The sequence below is a fragment of the Scyliorhinus canicula genome, chromosome 9 (assembly GCF_902713615.1).
Source record: "Scyliorhinus canicula chromosome 9, sScyCan1.1, whole genome shotgun sequence".
Taxonomy (NCBI): Eukaryota; Metazoa; Chordata; class Chondrichthyes; order Carcharhiniformes; family Scyliorhinidae; genus Scyliorhinus; species Scyliorhinus canicula.
In genome coordinates this window covers 188,025,726-188,045,890 of record NC_052154.1, presented here as the reverse complement: position 1 = coordinate 188,045,890, position 20,165 = coordinate 188,025,726, and the positions used below count along the sequence as shown (strand labels likewise).

Genomic DNA, 20,165 nt, shown 5'->3' with positions numbered 1-20,165 from the left:
TGCCTGAAAGGGCGATAGAGGCAGGAACCCTCACAACATTTAAGAAGCATTTAGATGAGCATTTGAAACACCAGAGCCGACAAAGCTGGAAAATCATATGCTGGAAAATGGAATTAGAATAGATGTTTGCTTGATGGCCGGTACTTACACAATGGGCTGAGGGAACTCACTCTGTGCGGTAAAACTCTTTGACTCTATGACTGCACAATGTCTAACATTGTTCATGATTCCTCTGACACTGAAGCAGTCCATGTCCAAAAGCAGCAAGGCCTGGGAAATTTCTAGGCTTGGGTTGACAAGTGACAAATAACATTTGTACCACACAAGTGCCAGGCAATGACGATCTCCAACGGGAGGATCTCTAACCATCGCCCCTTGACATTCAATGGCATTACTATCACTGAATCCTCTACGATCAACATCCTAGTGGTTAGCATTGATCAGAAACTGAACCGAACTAAGCATTTAAATACTGTGGCAACCAGGGAAGGTCAAAGGCAAAGAATCCTGCAGCGAGTAACTCTCCTCTTATTCCCCCCAACCCTGTCCACCGTTGAGAAGGCATAAGTCAGGAGTGTAATAGAATACTCTCCATTTGCCTGGATGAGTGCAGCTCTAATGCCATCCAGGATAAAGCAGCCTGCTTGATTGTTACCCCTTCCACAAACATTCAAACCCTCTACCACTGGCGAACAGTGACAGCCGTGTGTACCATCTTCAAGATGCATTGCAGGAACTCACTAAGTTTCCTTCGGCCACACCTTCCAAATCCACAACAGTACCATCTAGAAGGACAAGAGCAGCAGATACCTGGGAACCCCACCACCTGGAGGTTCCCCTCCAAGTCACTCACCACCCTGACTTGGACATATATCGCCGTTCTTTCACTGTCGCTGGGTTGAAATGCTGGAACCCCCTCCCTAACAATACAGTGGGAACCAACATCTCAAGGACAGCAGCGGTTCAGGAAGGCAACTCACCATCACCTTGTGAAAGGCAACTAGGGCTGGGCAATAAATGCTGGCCTAACCAGCGACACCCGCATCCCGTAAATGAATGTAAGAAATGATTCCCCCCTTTCCCCCACTGATTTCCCAAGTTCAGCGGCACTGTTGGAAGGAGATGGAAACTGTGGGATATGCATTTTCCCCAAGGGTGGAGCAGCAAAAATGAAGATTTCCATCACTTGGCCTTGTACCCATTCATGCACATGACCAAGGGTGATGGGTGGGGGTGGCATGGGCTCCAAAGCTTTCTGATTGGGTGTGTAATCTCTGTCTTCCACATCGATCCCCCACTCCTTTCCCCAACCGTGGCTGAAGGCAAGTTTCCTATCTGCCACGGAACAGGTATACAAAGCCTTGGGTTGGATTCTCGCTCTTGCGGGATTCAGGGCCCAGTGCAGGAGGATGGCCAAGGCAGCTGCTTTCCTTCCAGTTGTATACTGCCGTACTCGTAAGAGTCCCAGTACAGCCCTCTATTCAATTTTATCTTTCGGGCCACACTCCACAAATATTAGAAACCTGGGGCGAAATTCTCCGACCCCCCCTGCAGGGTCGGAGAATCGCCCTGGGCCGGCAAAAATCCCGTCCCGCCATGGCCGGAATTCTCCGGCAACCGGGAATTGGCGGGGTTGCAAATCGGGCCGCGCCGATCGGCGTGTCCGCCGCGCCGATCGGCGAGCCCCCTGCGGTGTTTCTCCAGCCTACGATGGGCCGCAGTCCCGCCGCTGAGAGGCCAATCCCGCCGCGGTGGTTTCAACCACCTCTGGTGGCGGTGGGATTGGCGGTGCGAGTGGGTCCCTGGGATCCTGGGGGGGGGGGGTGCGGGGCAATCTGACCCCAGGGGGTGCCCCCACGGTGGCCTGGCCCGCGATCGGGGCCCACCAATCGGCGGGCGGGCCAGTGCCGTGGGGACACTCTTTTTCTTCTGCCGCCGCCACGGCCTCCACCATGGCGGAGCGGAGGAGAACCCCCCTACCGCGCATGCGCCGGTGGTGAAGTCAGCGGCTGCTGACGCACCGGCGCATGCGCGAACCGACAAAGGCCTTTCGGCCAGCCCCGACGCCAGTCGGCGGGTGTCAAAGGCCGTTGGCGACGGTTTTGGCGCCAGTCGGCGTGGCACCAACCACTCCGGCGCAGGCCTAGCCCCCAAAGGTGCAGAGAATTCCGCACCTTTGGGGAGGCCCGGCGCCGGAGTGTTTGGCGCCACTCCGCTACGTCGGGACCCCCCGCCCCGCCGGGTAGGGGAGAATCCCAGCCCTGATCACATTTCTGCGCCATCTATCTTTTAAAAAATAATTTTAGAGTACCCAAATCATTTTTTCCAATCAAGGGGCAATTTAGATTGGCCAATCTACCTAGCTTGCACATCTTTAGGCTGTGGGGGTGAAACCCACGCAAACACGGGGAGAATGTGTAAACTCCGCACGGACAGTGACCCAGAGCCGGGATTGAACCTGGGACCTCGGCACCGTGAGGCAGCAGGGCTAACCCACTGCGCCACCGTGCTGCCCCCGCGCTCATCTATCTGAGTGAGACAGAGCCAGAAAGCCGAGACTAAGCTGCATACAGCCCAGAGGGAGAAGACTGGGGAGAAACAGACTATTCGCAGTTGAACTCTCGATTCCTTTTTTTCTTCATTAACTTCATGTTAGCTGTCCTCTCATAATGAAATAAAGACAATACTCAACCTGCAGCTGTAAACCTAAGTTCACTTGGAACTTAGTCATACTTCGATTTAAGTTTCTGCAGCTTATTTTTGATTAGGCAAGAGACAGATTGTTTAGTTATCCTTTTGAGCTGCGTTGAACAGTAATTTCTGCGTTTTTTCCCCGTTAGCCCAGTCCAACAGCTATCAGAAAGTATCGCACATCCTTGTCTGACAGATCCACCTTTCCAACCCACTGCTGGGCTCCCTTGGAGCATTGTTTCCTGCCACAGATCCTACCCCTGCTCACATTAGAGGTGGAACTGGAAAGATTTTTGGAGGCGCCTTACATCCCAGCTGACCCGTTTTGAAAAGTGCCGTTCGATGTTTGAGGGTGAAGGCAGTGTCTCAACCCACATGTGGAGTTCCATTATTCAGGTGGGAAGAGGGGGGAAAGCTCATAGGAAGCAGGTTAGGCCTGGATGCCTCCCCATTCACTCCTGCAGTCCTGAAATATGCTGCCCAAAATCTCAGAGTTCCTGGGCTATGTCATTCACTGCTAGCTCATCATTTTTGTTTTGCTCTATTTGAATTATTAGTAGCCTGCTTTAAACAATCTCAGACACAGTGCGGCACGGCAGCACAGTGGTCCACACTGCTGCCTCACAGCGCCAGGGACCAGGTTCAATTCTGGCTTTGGGTGACTGTGTGGCATCTGCACATTCTCCCCGTGCCTGCGTGGTTTTCACCTGGGTGCTCTGGTTTCCAAAGATGTGCAGGTTAAGTGGATTGGTCGTGCTAATGTGCCCCTTGGTGTCCAAAGGTATTGGTAGGGTTACGGGGATAGGGCGGGGGGATTGGGCCTAGGTAGGGTGCTCTTTCGGAGGGTCGGTGCAGACTTGATGGGCCGAATGACCTCCTTCTGCTCTGCCGGGATTATAACACACAAATAAAAATAGTAAAAATGCTGGATAAACTCAGCATGTCAGGCAGCATCTGTGGAAAGAGAAACAGAGTGAATGTTTTGAATCCATATGACCAAGCTGTTGAGTTTTTACAGCATTTTCTGTTTTCATTTCCACTGCAGTATTTTGCTTTGACTACAAGTACACAGGAGCTGTTTTCGGGCATGGGAAAAAGCAATGCATTCAACCCGATAGTTAAAGAGTTGGCTCCGTAACTGTTTCCCCGATCGATAGCGAAAGCTGAAAAGGGTCTTCATTTAATGGTTGGCTGGGATCTAATCAGTGTGTCATTGTCTCAGGAAGCCCAGCTGAAGGCTTTGAAGGAGGTGGCAAGGCTCTGTGTGTCTGGAGTTCTGAAAAACCAACCTCCCTTTCTGAGCATCAACCCTCCCAGAACCACGGAGAATGGAATGCTAGCAACTAAAAACAACTCCCGACTTCCATTTCACCAGGCCAACAGGAAGGTAAGTGATCCAGACCTCACGGTGACCAAAGCAATTGGTAGATTTTGTTGTTTGGAAATGATTGATCGGAGGGAAGAAACCACTTCATCCCACCAGAGGAGATCGGCTTCTTTGCCTTCTTCAGCTCATTATACTTAATTGGAATATTTAAAATGGATCGGCGAGCTAAGTTTGCAGTGAATCAACATTTAACATCATAAACAACAATCATGGATCGTTAATAATTCAATTAAAAAGCTTCCATTTTTAGAAGGCAGCCAGAATAATCAATTGCTATTGATAATTTGCATTATAAAGTCTATTTTCTCCCAAGCAAACCACCCCATTAAACAGTACGGCATCTGGTCAAACGTAGCTTGGAATTATGTAATAATAATAATTGCTTATTGTCACAAGTAGGCTTCAATTAAGTTATTGTGAAAAGCCCCTAGTCGCCACATTCCTGCGCGCGTTCGGGGAGGCCGGTACGGGAATTGAACTTGCGCTGCTGGCCTTGTTCTGCATTATAAGCTAGCTTTTTATCCCGCTGTGCTAAACCAGCTCCTCTTATGTGATGCGACAACTCCTACAACACTTCATAGGTATACTATAAATTAAAATCTGACGCAAAGTCACATAGGCAGGTATTAGATCAGATGAACAAAAGCTTGGTCTGGGAACGGTGACTCTATGTGGTGCAGAGGTCGACAGGGGATATCCTACAACTTGAAACCTATACAGCCACCGATGGTGGGTAGTTAAAATTGGAGATGTTCTAAAGACCAGAATTCGAGGAGCTCAGACATCAAAGACAGTTGTAGGGCTGGAGCAGATGATAGAGATATGGAGGAGTGCCCAGGGAATATTGATGTTCTTTGTTTCTTTTGCTAGATTCTTCGTGCAACATTGCAGTAAAACAAGTCCCACGTTTAATGGTCAGAACTTCTCCATTAGCAGCAATGGAGGAGTTTGGAATGTTAGATATAACAGTACCTCCAGATATTAGTGAGAAGGACTCTAAACTGGGCTGAAATTGGCTTACTTTTGTCCTTAAACTATCTCAGGATCATTGCTGATATTCCATTTGGTTTCCTTTGTCCGCTAGGTTTTGTAATGATTGTCATAACTAACTGGCTTGCAAAAGTTCTTAAGAAGTCATTAAGAATTCACCACGTAGCAAAACTGGACTTACCCTGTATGTATGATGGTTCCTTCCCGTAAGAGGAATAATGAGACAGTTTTTTTTTTAGTAATCTTTCTTGCTGTCACAAGTAGGCTTACGTTAACACTGGAATGAAGTTACTGTGAAAATCCCCTAGTCGCCACACTCCGCGCCTGTTCGAATACACTGAGGGAGAATTCAGAATGTCCAATTCACGTCTTTCTGGACTTTTGGGAGGAAACCGGAGCGCCTGTCGGAAACCCACGCACACACGGGGAGAACGTGCAGACTCCGCACAGACAGTGACCCAAGCCGGGAATCAAACCCGAGTCTGTGGAGCTGTGAAGCAACCATTGTGTTACCCACTGTGCCAGCATGCCACCTTGACAGCAATGCAGTAGGTTTCGTGGTTGTATTTATGGTGCCAAACCATTGCTGAATTTAGAACATAGAACATAGAACAGTACAGCACAGAACAGGCCCTTCGGCCCTCAATGTTGTGCCGAGCCATGATCACCCTACTCAAACCCACGTATCCACCCTATACCCGTAACCCAACAACCCCCCCCCCCCCCCTAACCTTACTTTTTTTAGGACACTAGGGGCAATTTAGCATGGCCAATCCACCTAACCCGCACATCTTTGGACTGTGGGAGGAAACCGGAGCACCCGGAGGAAACCCACGCACACAGGGGGAGGACGTGCAGACTCCACACAGACAGTGACCCAGCCGGGAATCGAACCTGGGACCCTGGAGCTGTGAAGCATTTATGCTAACCACCATGCTACCCTGCTGCCACCTGCTGCTACCACGGGCTGGATTCTCCATAAATGAGGCTATGTCCCCACACCGGTGTAAAAACGCTGCCGTTTCACTCCCCAGTTTCCTGCAAAAAACAAAGAGCAATTCACTTAGCTGCAGGGGGCTAGCAGGGACCCGTCGTGAAACTCGCAGCTTTGGCTGAGGATACGGGCCCCCGCACTTCCCGTTCCAAGTCCACGCATGCGCACGATGGCGGCCTCCAGCAGCATCACGAAAAAACAGGTCCCCCTGATCAGCCCCACGCCCCTTCATCGCATTGGCCCGATTGCTGGCCCGCTCACCCATAAGCCCCCCCTCCCAGTGCTGGATCAGCTTGCCCCCCCACCAGAGCGGCCGCGGACTGAGTACACAGCCGCCGCGCGAGAGCCCCAACCGACCAGACGTGGTTAGAACCACGCCGTCGGGAACTCGGCCGGTCAGGAGCGGAGTATCGCTGGGAGGGCCTCTGGCAATGGCCCCCCATCCGCGCGGTGTGATTCACGGACGAGCAATTCTCCGGGGCCTTGAGAATTGGCGGACCGGCGCCAGACGCGATTCGGTCATGAACGCGATACTCCGCCCCCGCGCAAAACGCAATTCCGACGCGGGGCTGCGGAGAAACATGTCATGGTGCGTTGCTTCATGTGCACCTTTCTCCACACCATTGTCAAATGAAAACATCTTGGAGAAAGAGTAATTTTGTTTAGTGAGTTAATCTGGGGTGGATGTGCCTTACATCTTGAGCCAACATGCTATGTGCCACTGTGAAACAAACACCAGCTGAATAATTACATGTAGGAGTGATGAATAAACCGTAGGATCAGGAGGAGATTTAACAATGAAGACAAGAAAGTTTCTGAACGTTGTCTCATAGGAAAAAGGCACTGGGTACATTGCTCTGACAAAAAGCTGGCAAAACACAACAGACCAAATGGCTGCCCTGTGCCGTGGCAAATCTATAATTCTACATTGTGTTTGTCGGCTGCATATATGATGCCAGTTAAATGTTGTTCAGGATGTTTTGAGATTTAACTGGGGGTTGGGTTGATATCGGGCAGCATGGCGGCACAGTGGTTAGCACTGCTGCCTCATAGCACCAGGGACCCTGGTTCGATTCCAGCCTCAGGTGACTGTCTGTGTGGAGTCTGCACGTTCTTCCCGTGTCTGCGTGGGTTTCCTCTGGGGGCTCTGGTTCCCTCCCACAGTCCAATGATGTGCAGGTTAGGTGGATTGGTCATGCTAAATTGCCCCTCAGAGTCCAGAAATGTGCAGGTTAGGTGGGGTTACGGGGATTATGTAGCGGGAGAGGTAGGGTGCTCTTTCGGAGGGTTGGTGCAGACTCATTGGGTTGAATATACTGTATGGACTCTACGCATAACATTCCCTGATATTTTGCTGTTGTTTACCAGTGCCCTTGCAAGGTATTTGAATACCCTTTGCTTCCCTTTACTGACCACCATGAATTCAGTCAGATCTTCTTTTCGTTAAGGAAACTGGATCACAAGATTGTTAATTCATTTATGGGACATGAGTGTCGCAGGTTAGGCCGGCATTTATTGCCCATCCCTAGTTGCCCTTCAGAAGGTGGTGCTGAGCTGCCTTTTTGAACTGCTGCAGTCCCTGAGATGTAGGTACATCCACAGTGCTATTAGGGAGGGAGTTGCAGGATTTTGGCCCAGCGACAGTGAAGGAACGGCGATATATTTCCAAGTCAGGGTGGTGAGTGGCATGGAGGGGAACCTCCCAGTGGTGGTGCCCCATGTGCCTGGAGGTCTTATCCTTCTAGATGGTAGTGGGTTTGGAAGGCGCTGCCTAAAGAACCTTGGTGAGTTGCTGCAGTGAACATTGGCGGCACGGTAGCACAGTGGTTTGCATTGTTGCTTCACAGCTCTAAGGTCGCAGGTTCGATTCCTGGCTTGGGTCACACTCTGTGTGGAGTCTGCACGTTCTCCCCGTGTCTGCTTGGGTTTCCTCCGGGTGCTCCGGTTTCCTCCCACAGTCCAAAGATGTGCAGGTCAGGTGGATTGGCCATGCTGAATTGCCTTTAGTGACCAAAAGGGTCGGGTGTGATTGCTGCGTTGCGGGAAGGGGGTGTGGGCTTGGGTGGGGTGCTCTTTCCGGGGGCTGGTGCGGACTCGATGGGCCGAATGGCCTCCTTCTGCACTGTAAATTCTATGATTCTGCCGTCTGTGGTGGAGGGTTTGAATGATTGTGGAAGGAGGAGCAATCAAGCGGGGCTGCTTTGTCCTGGATGGTGTTGAACCACCTGAGTGTTGGTGGAGCTGCGCTCATCCAGGCAAGTGGAGAGTATTGCATCACACTCCTGACTTGTGCCTTGTAGATGGTGGACAGGCTTTGGGGAGCCAGGAGGTGAGTTACTCGCCGAGGGATTCCTAGCCTTTGCCCTGTCCTGGTAGCTGCAGTATGTATTTATTTAATTTTTAAAAATAAATTTAGAGTACCCAATTATTTTTTTTCCAATGAAGGGGCAATTTGGCGTGGTCAATTCACCTACCCTGCACATCTTTGGGTGAGACCCATGCAAAACACTGGGAGAATGTGCAAACTCCACACAGACAGTGACCCGGGGCCGGGATCGAACCTGGGTCCTCGGTGCCTTGAGACAGCAGTGCCAACTACTGCGCCACCGTGCCGCCCTTTAGCCACATTATTTATATGGCAAGTCCAGTTCAGTTTCTGGTCAATGGTGCACCTGGGATGTTGATTAGAAATGGTGATTGTGGACAGAGGCTTACGGCCCATCCCGCCGGCGAGATGTTCCAATCTCTCCGGAGTCAATGGACCTTTGAACGGCTTGCCGCATTGTACACCCCCTCCCTCTCCCCCTCCCCCTCCCCCACCCCCTCCCCCACCCCCTCTACCCCAGAATGGGGGTGTACAATTCTGCCCTATGTGAACCTCGAAACAAACATTCAGTGGACAAACATCATGACACTCGAAACCTCATCTGAAAGACCAAAGGATTGATATCTAGATACTGCGGACAAAAACAGAACTAAAAATCTGATACGGAGCACTGAACTGCCTGTTGTTTAATTTGTACCTCAATTTGAACAAAGGAGCATTTTTTTCAATTTCCTGATTAAAATTCTGCACCAATTTTCACAGTGCATTGTTCTTATTGTCTGCACTATGTCACTGTGCGTTCTGTAATAGGTGTGTTATTTATCTGTGCGATGTCATTTCAATGAAAATAGTCGATAAAAGCCTCCCCATTTCTTTCAGAACAAAACCTGCAGGTGTCAGAATTCTGCCTGATGTCGCTTTGACTCCTCTCTCTGTGGATAATCTAACTCACTGAGATTGGCATCATTGCTGAGTTTTACCACCACATAGTATTATCCTTCTTTGGCTGCAGTGAAGAGCAAAATCAGGTGGGGGGGTGTAACCAAAACTGACAGTGTTCCACAAGGTGGGAGAGGTGAACATTGCACCATCTCTCTCTCTCTCTCTCTCTCTTTCTCACAAACAAGAGGGAGTATAGAGAGAGAGAGAGAGAGTCAAATGAACAGATGGGTCCATGCAGGTAAACATGTGCCACTGTTAAAGCTCATTTAACCATATTGCGAAAGTTTGTGATGAGCTATGTTTGTTGCACGATGAACTCAGCAGTTGGCAGAGATGAGGAGGGATTTCTTCAGCCAGAGGGTGGTGAATCTGTGGAACTCTTTGCCGCAGAAGGCTATGGAGGTCAAATCACTGAGTGTCTTTAAGACAGAGATTGATAGGTTCTTGATTAATAAGGGGATCAGGGGTTATGGGGAGAAGGCAGGAGAATGGGGACGAGACAATATCAGCCATGATTGAATGGCGGAGCAGACTCGATGGGCCGAGTGGCCTAATTCTGGTCCTATGTTTTATGGTCTAATGGCACGCACCCATGGGGAAGACAATTTGAATAAAACTCAGTAACCTTCAGAAGGCTGCATATCCCTTGTCTGAACGGATAATGTTGCTTACTGCTGGGAAAGGACTGATTTGGCACCAATTTGGATCAGTCAAAATTAGGAATATCCAATGTGATTGCCACTAATTCGACTGCCTTGCAGTGCAATTACCTTTGAGAGTTTAAATAGGTTGGTTCTTAGTTAGCTGCGGACCACACTGTTAAAATATTTTAATTAAAAACAGACAACTTTATTTAGTCGAGCTGTCGCAATGCTGAGCTTTACAAGATGGGTGCATATTAGTCAGAGGTTTGGCATAGTTAATTCCAGAATGCAAACAGATGGCCTGGCACATTAGTAAACTTTCCTCACAGCAAAGTGACTAATCTTTTTGACTGGGAACAAATTTTCACACAACATGTAATTTCTCGTGCTCTGCGGGTTACACTTCTGTTGACCAGCTGCCAGAATTTGTTTTCCTGCTCTCCTACGTTTCTCAGCTGTGTGCACAGTTTTGCTCCATAATAATAATAATAATAATACTCTTTATCGTCACAAGTAGACTTATGTTAACACCGCAATGAAGTTACTGTGAAAATCCCCCAGTTGCCACATTCTGGTGCTTGTTCGGGGACACTGAGGGAGAATTCAGAATGTCCAATTCAGCTACCATGCTCATCTTTCGGGACTTGTGGGAGGAAACCGGAGCACCCTGAAGAAACCCACGCAGACACAGGGAGAACGTGCAGACACTGCGCAGACATTGACCCAAGCCGGGAATTGAACCTGGAACCCTGAAGCTACAAAACAACAATGCTAACCTCTATGCTACCGTACTACCCCTCTACTTAACTTTTTTAAAAAAAATTTAGAGTAACCAATTCATTTTTTCCAATTAAAGGGCAATTTAGCACGGCCTATCCACCTACCCTGTACATCTTTGTGTTGTGGGGGCGAAACCCATGCAAACATGGGGAGAATGTGCAAACTCCACACGGACAGTGACCCAGAGCCGGGATCGAACCTGGGACCTCGGTGCCGTGAGGCAGCAGGGCTAATCCACTGTGCCAACGTGCCGCACCGCCCCCCCCCCCCCCCCCCTGTCTGTTCGTCCGTCTCGCTAACATACCATTTGCCTTCTTTACCGCCTGCTGTACCTGCAAGCTTACTTTCAGGGACTGTGCAAGGGCACCCAGGTCTCGTTACACATTCCCCTTTCTCAATCTATAGCCATTCAGATAATAATCTGCCTTCCTGTATTTTGCTACCAAATCTCACAACTATCCACCATATACTGCATCTGCCAATGATCTTCCCACTCATATCATCCAAATCACACTGAAGCATCTCTGTATCATCCTTACAGCTCATACGGACCCCGGAAGTGTGGAAGATTTTAGTTTAGGGGGGCAGCACGGTCGGCGCAGGCTTGGAGGGCCGAAGGGTCTGTTCCTGTGCTGTACTTTTCTTTGTTCTTTGTTATGACTTTATATGTGGCCTCAGCAGAGAGATGCTCCCCAAGGCCAATAGAAATCAACGTGCCGTTGAATAGCGGGGTGATTCTCAGCACTCAGCCGCTAAGAAACACCTGGCCAAGTGCGCCCAAAACCGGACATAGAATTTGTACCATTGAATCACGCCCGAGGACTTCTACTGTATTCTGATTAAGATGCTTATGTACTGAAGATTAAACTGGGGATTAATGTTCTCACTTATAATGTGAAGTTTATACCATTGAACATATTTTGATTGGCATAAGGATTGTTGAAACGAGCCATCCGGTATTGATTTAAGTTGCTTCAAAGGATTAAAAGTGTAGATGTAAATCAAATAGAATGTTCACCTGTAGTTATCTCTCCCAATGCCTTGGTATTTGGGCACGATATATAGACCAAAAAACACCAGGTTTGAAATGCCGGCATGTCACCTGTTATTTGTTTCCAGATAGATTTTACAGTGCAGAAGGAGGCCATTCGGCCAATCGAGTCTGAACCGGCTCTTGGAAAGACCACCCTATCCATGCCCACACCTCCACCCTATCCCCATCACCCAGTAACCCCACCCAACACTAATGGCAATTTTGGACACTAAAGGCAATTTATCATGGCCAATCCACCTAACCTGCACATCTTTGGACTGTGGGAGGAAACTGGAGCACCCGGAGGAAACCCACGCACACACAGGGAGGATGTGCAGACTCCGCACAGACAGTGACCCAAGCCGGAATCGAACCTGGGACCCTGGAGCTGTGAAGCAATTGTGCTATCCACAATGCTACCGTGCTGCCCCCCACAATGCTACCATGCTACCCCCCCACAATGCTAATGAGGTGGTTCTATGTACAATGATTAGACTTAGTTTTTTTCTTAGAAATCCTGCAGTGCAGAAGGAGGCCATTCAGCCCATTGAGTCTGCTCCAACACTCTGAAAGAGGACCCTACCTAGGAGCAGGCCTCCACCCTAACCCTGCAACCCGTAACCCCACCTCACCTTTTGGACACTTAGGGGCAATTTATCATGGCTAATCGACCTAACCTGCACACCTTTGGACTGTGGGAGGAAACCGGAGCACCCGGAGGAAATCCACGCAGACACGGGGAGAACATGCAAACTCGACACAGTCACCCAAGGCTGGAATTGAACCCGGTCCAGGAAGAGGAAACTCAGCCAAGGTATTGTTCAAAATCCAATTCACAGTACACAGTTTGGAAGTGTATTATTTTAGCTTATTTTGTTCTTCATTTACGGGATGTGGGCATTGCTGGCTAGGCTAGCATTTATTGCTCATCCCTGGTAGTCATTCAAAAAGTGGTGGTGAGTTGCCTTCTTGAACAGATGCAGTCCCTGAAGTGCAGGTACACCCACAGTGCTGTCAAGGGATGAATTCCCAGATTTTGACCCAATGCAGTCGAGGGTGGGGTGGGATTGCTAAATGAGGGCAGCACGGTAGCATTGTGGATAGCACAATTGCTTCACAGCTCCAGGACCCCAGGTTCGATTCCGGCTTGGGTCACTGTCTGTGCGGAGTCAGCACATCCTCCCCGTGTGTGGGTGGGTTTCCTCCGGGTGCTCCGGTTTCCTCCCACAGTCCAAAGATGTGCAGGTTAGGTGTTTTGGCCATGATAAATTGCTCTTCGTGTCCAAAATTGACCTTAGTGTTGGCTGGGGTTACTGGGTTATGATAGGGTGGAGGTGTTGACCTTGGGTAGGGTGCTCTTTCCAAGAGCCGGTGCAGACTTGATGGGCCGAATGGCCTCCTTCTGCACTGTACATTCTATGATAATCCAAAGTTTCTGACTTTAACGCGGAGTTACGGAGGGTTCCAGATGCAAGGAAATTACCCGTCGGAGTTTCCCAGGTAATTCCTGTGTAGTCAGTGCATGGAGACGTCCGTGGAGTCCCCCAGCACAACCTGGGGATGCCGGCGGGGTACGAGCATCCGGAGATCTGAAGTGCTGGCCCTGCAAATGGATTCCTATTTAGCTGATGGAAATTTTCATCCGCAATTTCCTCACCCATTTCGATTGCTTCTGAAGAGTTCTACCACCAGAACATCAGGAGATCACAGTACCCCAGTGAAATATTTCCTTATCATACTTGTCAGTTCCAATATTTGTCATAATCCAAATGATTAGGTGAGAGTGGTATCCTGGAATCCTTGATTAGCTTCTGAAATTGAAGAACCTTTGGAGGGTTATTATCTTTTTGGAAATTTCATCTGTGGTTATTACGGGGGATAGATTAAATTTCAGTGCAAATTGTATGTGTTCCATCGGGGAGCTGGGCAAAATGCTTTCTTTTCTCGACTTGCGTTCCACTATGTTTCCTGTTCATTTAATATTAATAATTGACACCTCAAAATATTATTTATAAAAATCCATTTCCAAAAATGTCACTTTACACTTTAAACCACAACAACTCATTATGTAAGGAATAAAACCTCAAATCAGAATTTCAACAAAGGTGAATGTTAATTATTTAACTTTGTTAAGAAAAATGAGGAGATCAAATGTTATTTGGGAAAAATAAGAATCTAAATGGAGTAGAGCTGGAGAAAGGTACCTGTGCATAAAAATACCCAAGTTGTCATGTATCTCAGCAATGCCACAAGAGAAGCAAAGCAAGAATGAGGACTCTTTATCCAGAAGGATAGTATTGAAAAGTAGAAAACATCAGACCGAGAAGCAAAAGTAGGCCATTTGGGCCTACCCTTCCAATCACCAAGATCATGGCTGATCTGGTCTGACCTCCCTCTCTGCACAACCTCCCCCCCCCCCCCCCCCCCCCCCCCCCCCCCGCAACATAACTCTTGCTTATCAAAAAAAAATGATAACTTCAATGACCCACTGCATTCTAGGGAAGTAAATTTCACAGACTAACGACCCTCTGAGAGAAATAAAGTCCCCTCACGCGCCAGGGTTCCAGGTTCGATTCCAGCCTTGGGTGACTGTCTGTGCGGAGTTTGCACCTTCTCCCCGTGTCTGCGTGGGCTTCCTCCGGGTGCTCCGCTTTGCTCCCATGGTCCAAGAATGTGCGGGTTAGGTGGATTGGCCACGCTAAATTGCCCATTAGTGTCCAAAGACGTGCAGGTGGGGTTACGGGGTTAGGGTGGGGGAGTGGGCCGAGGTTGGGTGCTCTTTCTGAGGGTCAGTACAGACTCGATGGGGCCTAATTGCCTCTTTCTGCACTGCCGTGGTTCCGTGGATTAAATGGGACACCCCTTATTCTTAAGCTGTGTCCCCTATTTCTAGTCTCCCCCACAGGAGGAAACATCCTGCAGGTTTGCACCCTATAAAGTCCCCTGAGGATCGTATGTTTCACCTCTCATTCTCTGGAGGGGTTAATCCAATCGCAAAGCTGGGTTAGGCTACGCTTGGAGTATTGTATACAGTTTTGGCTGCCATATTGAAAAAAGGGTAATGAGGCAGTGGAGAGGGTGCAGATCAAGATTTCCAAGGATGATACTCAAACCGTGAGGTTACGTCGATCAGGAAAGGATGGTAAACGGGTGGCTTAGTTGATGTGTTTAAAACTGAGAAATGTTTTAATGGAAGTGAACGCAGGCGTATATGGCAACTTGTGGAGAAGAACAACAGTGCAAGTTATCAATATGGGAGTCTCCAAGAAATCCAGCATAGAACTCCTGACCTGGAGAATATGGAATTCCCAACAGCAGTGAGTGATTGAGCTTCTATCCATTTCAAAGTTGTCCAGGTTAGGTGGATTGGTCATGATCAATCTGCGGGGTTACGGGGATAGGGTGGGGGAGTGAGCCTCAGTAGAGTGCTCTTTCAGAGGGTCAGCGCAGACTCAATGAGCAAAATGGCCTCCTTCCGCACTGTAGGGATTCTCCGGATTTCGGGGAAGTCAAGCAAGCAGATGAGGGAGATGGAAATTGTTAGAGTTAAATGAGGATGGACAGGAGGAGACACGAGGGGAGCATAAATGCTGACATGAACTGGTTGGACTAAATCACCTGTTTCAGTGCTAGATGGTCCGTGTAATTCTGTACAAAATAGAAGGGCTTCAAACGTGTCGCAATATGGAGTCCTTGAGTTATGTTCCTGCGGCAAACTGGCAACGTATTTTGTGTCCATCCCAATGTGTGTTGGTTGGAACGTTTCAATAACGTTTTCAAGGTCTAAATGGCATAGAATGTTATCACCGAATTTCTTTTGTGATGGAGTATTGATCCATTTGGAACAGCCTTCTGGTTGATTTCAACGACTGTTAAAGACAGATGCAAACGGGGTTGCTGACCTGAAATACTGATTCCACAATAAAAAGACCCTTTGACGTTGAATGAGTCTCAGAAAAAGCTAAAATGATAATATATCAGAGTTTGTTGCTGTCCTGGCCAAAACCAGAAAGGATGATGGGAAACTGTGGCTGTGAAGCCGACAGAACACTGGTTCAATTACTGGCCGCTGCTTATCCAGCCTCTTGGGTGTAAGAGATGCAGCTCCTTCAGGGAGTGTCGATCCTGTCTTCGCGAGACTTTGACTCTGCTGGCATCGGCCGACAGAACCCAGTCAGCGCCCCTGCTCAAGGATATGAGCCCCACTGCCTTGCGGGTATCTTGGGAGGGACTAAGGCGAAAGGAGTAAACCCTCTCAGTAAATCCAGAGTGGAGTCCTGTAAGCTGGTTATTTTCGGCATGTACTGTCAGCTCCTGCAGCCAAACTGGTGCCAAACGTCATGCACTCCTCCGGAGACCACTGTTATGTTCTAGTACTGTGACAATGATTGAGTTGGCGTACAAAAGAACATCTAGTTCTAGACTAGTCAAATTCATTATTGTATAACAAACTTAGGGTTGGAAACTAATACCAACAAACTGGAACAATCACAAGTACAACTAACCACAATGACTTTGTCTGCAGACCCCTCCTAGGTTATGGTATCACATGGTATATCTTGCCTGCCACCTACTGGTCAGAGGTCAAACATATTTACATGTACAATTGGTTATGCATATCACTACACCCACTTGCAAGGCGGAGAGGGGGGATTTTGGGGCGGGATTCTGTGACGCCCTGCCAGGTCGGAGAATCACCGGGGGGGGGGGGGGGCGCGAATCCCATCCCTACCGGCAGCCGAGTTCTCCGGCGCCGGGGTTTTGGTGGGGGCGGGAATCGCGGTGCGCCGGTCGGCGGCTGCTGGCAGCGGCCCACCCGCCGATTCCGAGTGGCCACCTGTTTTCGGCAGATCTCGCCGGCATAAATCACAGCAGGTCCTTACTGGCGGGACCTGGCTCCACGGGCGGCCTGCAGAGTCCTGGTGGGGGGGGATCTGGCGTGGCCTGGCCCACGATCAGGGCCCACCGATTCGTGGGCAGGTCTGTGCTGTGAGGGCACTCTATCCCTACACACCAGCCGCTGGCAACCTCCGCCATGGCCAGTGTGGAGAAGAACCCCCCCTGCCCATGTGCTGGGATGACGCTGGCACTTCGCGCATGCGCCAACTGACACCGGCTGGCAGAGGCCCTTCTGTGCTGGCTGGCGCAGCGCCAAGCACTCCAGCGCCGGCCTAGCCCCTGAAGGTGCGAGGATTCCGCACCTACGGGGCGGTCTGACGCTGAAGTAGTTCACGCCACTCCTCCGCGCTGGAATGGCCCGTCCTGCCGGTTGGCTCAGAATCCCGCCCCTGATGCTTGGCAGCCCCACTCAGGCATGCACTATGGAGAGGTCACTCCAGACTTGTCTCACAGCAACAAACAAAAACAACATGGTAGGCAGGAGTTACAGGTTATAATCCCAACTCGATTGGCGTAGAGAACGGGTGCCACGGGCTACTTTCAATGACAGGAGAGATCATCGCGCTGCATCGGACAGCTGCCGTCCACCTGAAACCCCCCCCCCCCCCCCCCCCGCCACCAAGCAGTAAGGTGCTGTCCCGCCACAGTCCACCTGTTTCAATGGGTGCTTGGAGCTTAGGGCCATTGCCGGACAAGTGGACTGCAACACCGCCCAGAGCAACGTGACAAAGAAAGAAAGAGAGGTACCAGCTCTTTGCTTTGCAAGGTGGAATGTCAGAATCTTGTGTCAGGGCCCGTCAGAAGATCTCACACAGATTGGTGACTCTTGGTACACTGCCATTTTCAACAACGAGCTGAATAGACTTAAGGTGCCATTACAGTACTTCAGGACACATGCCTTACCACAAGGGGATCACTAAGAGAGCAATAGTACACTTTAACTGGCAGGATGGAGACCCAAAAATGCAAGGACAGCATAGAGTGGGCTTTGTCATCAAGAACTCCTTGCTCAATATGATTAGCCATCCACAAATAGCTCAGATCGCATACTGTCCATCCAACTCTCTGCCACCCCTCACCCAGTACATCTGCTCAGCATCTATGCCCCAACTCTCTGTTCCTCACCTGAAGTTAAAGACCAGTTCCATAGTTTATGAGGAACTCCACAACATCACCTGTGGCATTGCTAACACCGATTATCTGTTCCTGCTGGAGGACTTTAACACCAGGGTTAGGGTCGATAGTGACTCAATGCCTTCCTGCCTCGGGTGAATTGCTATTGGGAGGATGAATGTGAACGGGCAGAGACTGCTGGAGTTTTGTGTTGACCACAGCCTCGGCATTACCAACTCATTCTTTCAAACCAAGCCCTGTCGCCAGGTTTCATGGACATATCCAAGATCATGCCTGTGCCACCAGCTACACCTCATCATCACCAGGAGAGCCTTTGTCAGCAGTGTTCTAATCACACGTAGCTTCCACAGTACAGACTGTGGAACCAGCCACTCCCTGGTTTGCAGCAAAGTTTGACTCCAACCAACGATAGCATTGTGGATAGCACAACAGCTTCACAGCTCCAGGGTCCCAGGTTTGATTCCGGCTTGGGTCTCTGTCTGTGCGGAGTCTGCACATCCTCCCCGTGTGTGCGTGGGTTTCCTCCGGGTGCTCCGGTTTCCTCCCACAGTCCAAAGATGTGCAGGTTAGGTGGATCGCCCAAGATAAATTGCCCTTAGTGTTGGGTGGGGTTACTGGGATAGGGGGAGGTGTTGACCTTGGGTAGGGTGCTCTTTCCAAGAGCCGGTGCAGACTCGATGGGCCGAATGGCCTCCTTCTGCACTGTAAATTCTATGATGAAAATTCTATGAAAACAGGTACATCTTCCAAACAAAATATTTGCCGTCGCATCGAAACTGCCAGAATGTCTCACCCAACTGCTGTTCCAGGAGTTTCTCAGTTACCCTGAACAAGCTCTTCAAAGTAACTTTGTTGGGGACACAGAGACCAAGTGGGCCTACATTAGAGATGCCATCTATAACTCAACAATAACCACCTTTGGCAAACACGAGAAGCAGAACCTTTTGCTTCTAAGGTGTCTGCAAACCACGTCCTGTGATATGGACCACAAGCATTGGGAGCAAGTTGCCAACGATCGCCAGAGCTGATGGACGGCAGTGAAGGAGGGAGTGAAAAGAGGCACAGTCTCTGACAAGGCAGGCGACGACACCGCAAAGAGAGCCAGATGATGCCAAACTAATCAGTGACCATCGGTGTGAACCCAGTGTCTCTCGAGACAGGGAGACCAAGAGAAGGATGTTCAAAGAAGCAGGATAGTGGAAAAGGACCTGGTCATTTGATAGTTTTCCCTCCCGTCTGCCCAACATCCCATTGCTCTCCAGAATTGTCACGTAGAAGCCACAGGAATGAATCAAAAGTTCTTCAGCGGGGAGAGACGATCTTGGCAGCAACTCAGTGGGAGGTTTTCTGAAGTGTATGGGGCGATTTTCCTCCTGAGGTCCGTTGCAGCCCCTTTTGCCTTTCTCTTCTCAGCCCTTACAATGGCGAACTGCTGGAATCCCAGTGGGAGCACATGAGACACTTGGAATGAACCCTGACCCAGGAAGCTGAATCAGAGTTGGTTAGATCTATGCTCCAATTATTTAGTCTTGAGGTTTCAAATTTCTAAATTCCCAGATGGCAGCAATTTGGCGAATGGGGGTGGTGTAGGGGCGGGGGGGTGCGTGGAGGATGGTCAACACTGTGGAGAATTACAATAAATTACAGAGCAACATTTATAAACTTAAGATTGGCCATTTCATAAATTCAACACAGAGGTAAGATTGAGGTATTTCAATTTGGTAGGAAAGATAGAGATCACACATTACTTGGAAAATAAGCATCAAAGTGGTGTAGAGAAGTGACGGGAACTAGAAATATAAATACACAAATTATTAAACCTTGCAACCCTGGTTAATGAGGTATAATATCAGCAAACCAAGTATTGTGGTTTAATTTGAGATGGAGAGGTTTGAAAAGTAGAAAAGCTACACTAAACCTGCATCAAACTTTGTTCAGAACACGCTTGGAATGTTGCATCCGCTTCTGGTCACTGCATTAAAGGGAGGATAAAGAGGTACTTGAGAGGAGGATTAAGAGGTACTTGAGAGGAGGATTATACCAGAACTGCGAGGATATACATTTCAGGAAAGAACTGACAAGTTGTGTCTCTTTTCTCTTGAAGCTGGAGCTGGAGCTTCCCTTCAAAGATGTCAGCTGCCTTTAAGTAATGCAACGTCAGCTCAGTGGTTCCCAACCTTTTATGTGCCGTGGCTCACCTCTATACAATAAAAACATTCTGGGGCACTCGTTCTATTTTCTCTGCCTTCTTCCCCGACTGGGAACTTTGTTTTTGAACCTCTCCCAGTCCTCTCTCCCTGACCTCTCTCGCTTCTCCCAGGCACTCGCTGAGCTTTTGCTATTTG

General features: G+C 49.2%; 1 protein-coding gene across 5 annotated transcripts in view; it reads left to right on the top strand.

Moving 5' to 3' along the window:
* luzp2 (leucine zipper protein 2) overlaps window positions 1-20,165 on the top strand; it is a 373,042-nt gene that overhangs the window by 279,211 nt on the left and 73,666 nt on the right. For 3 of the 5 annotated variants that reach the window (XM_038808326.1, XM_038808324.1, XM_038808325.1), the window contains exon 9: window positions 3,914-4,078. The exons of the other annotated variants lie outside the window; for them this stretch is intronic. In XM_038808326.1, the coding sequence (XP_038664254.1) occupies window positions 3,914-4,078 (165 nt within the window). The remainder of the gene's footprint in view (window positions 1-3,913; window positions 4,079-20,165) is intronic. 5 annotated transcript variants of the gene reach the window in all.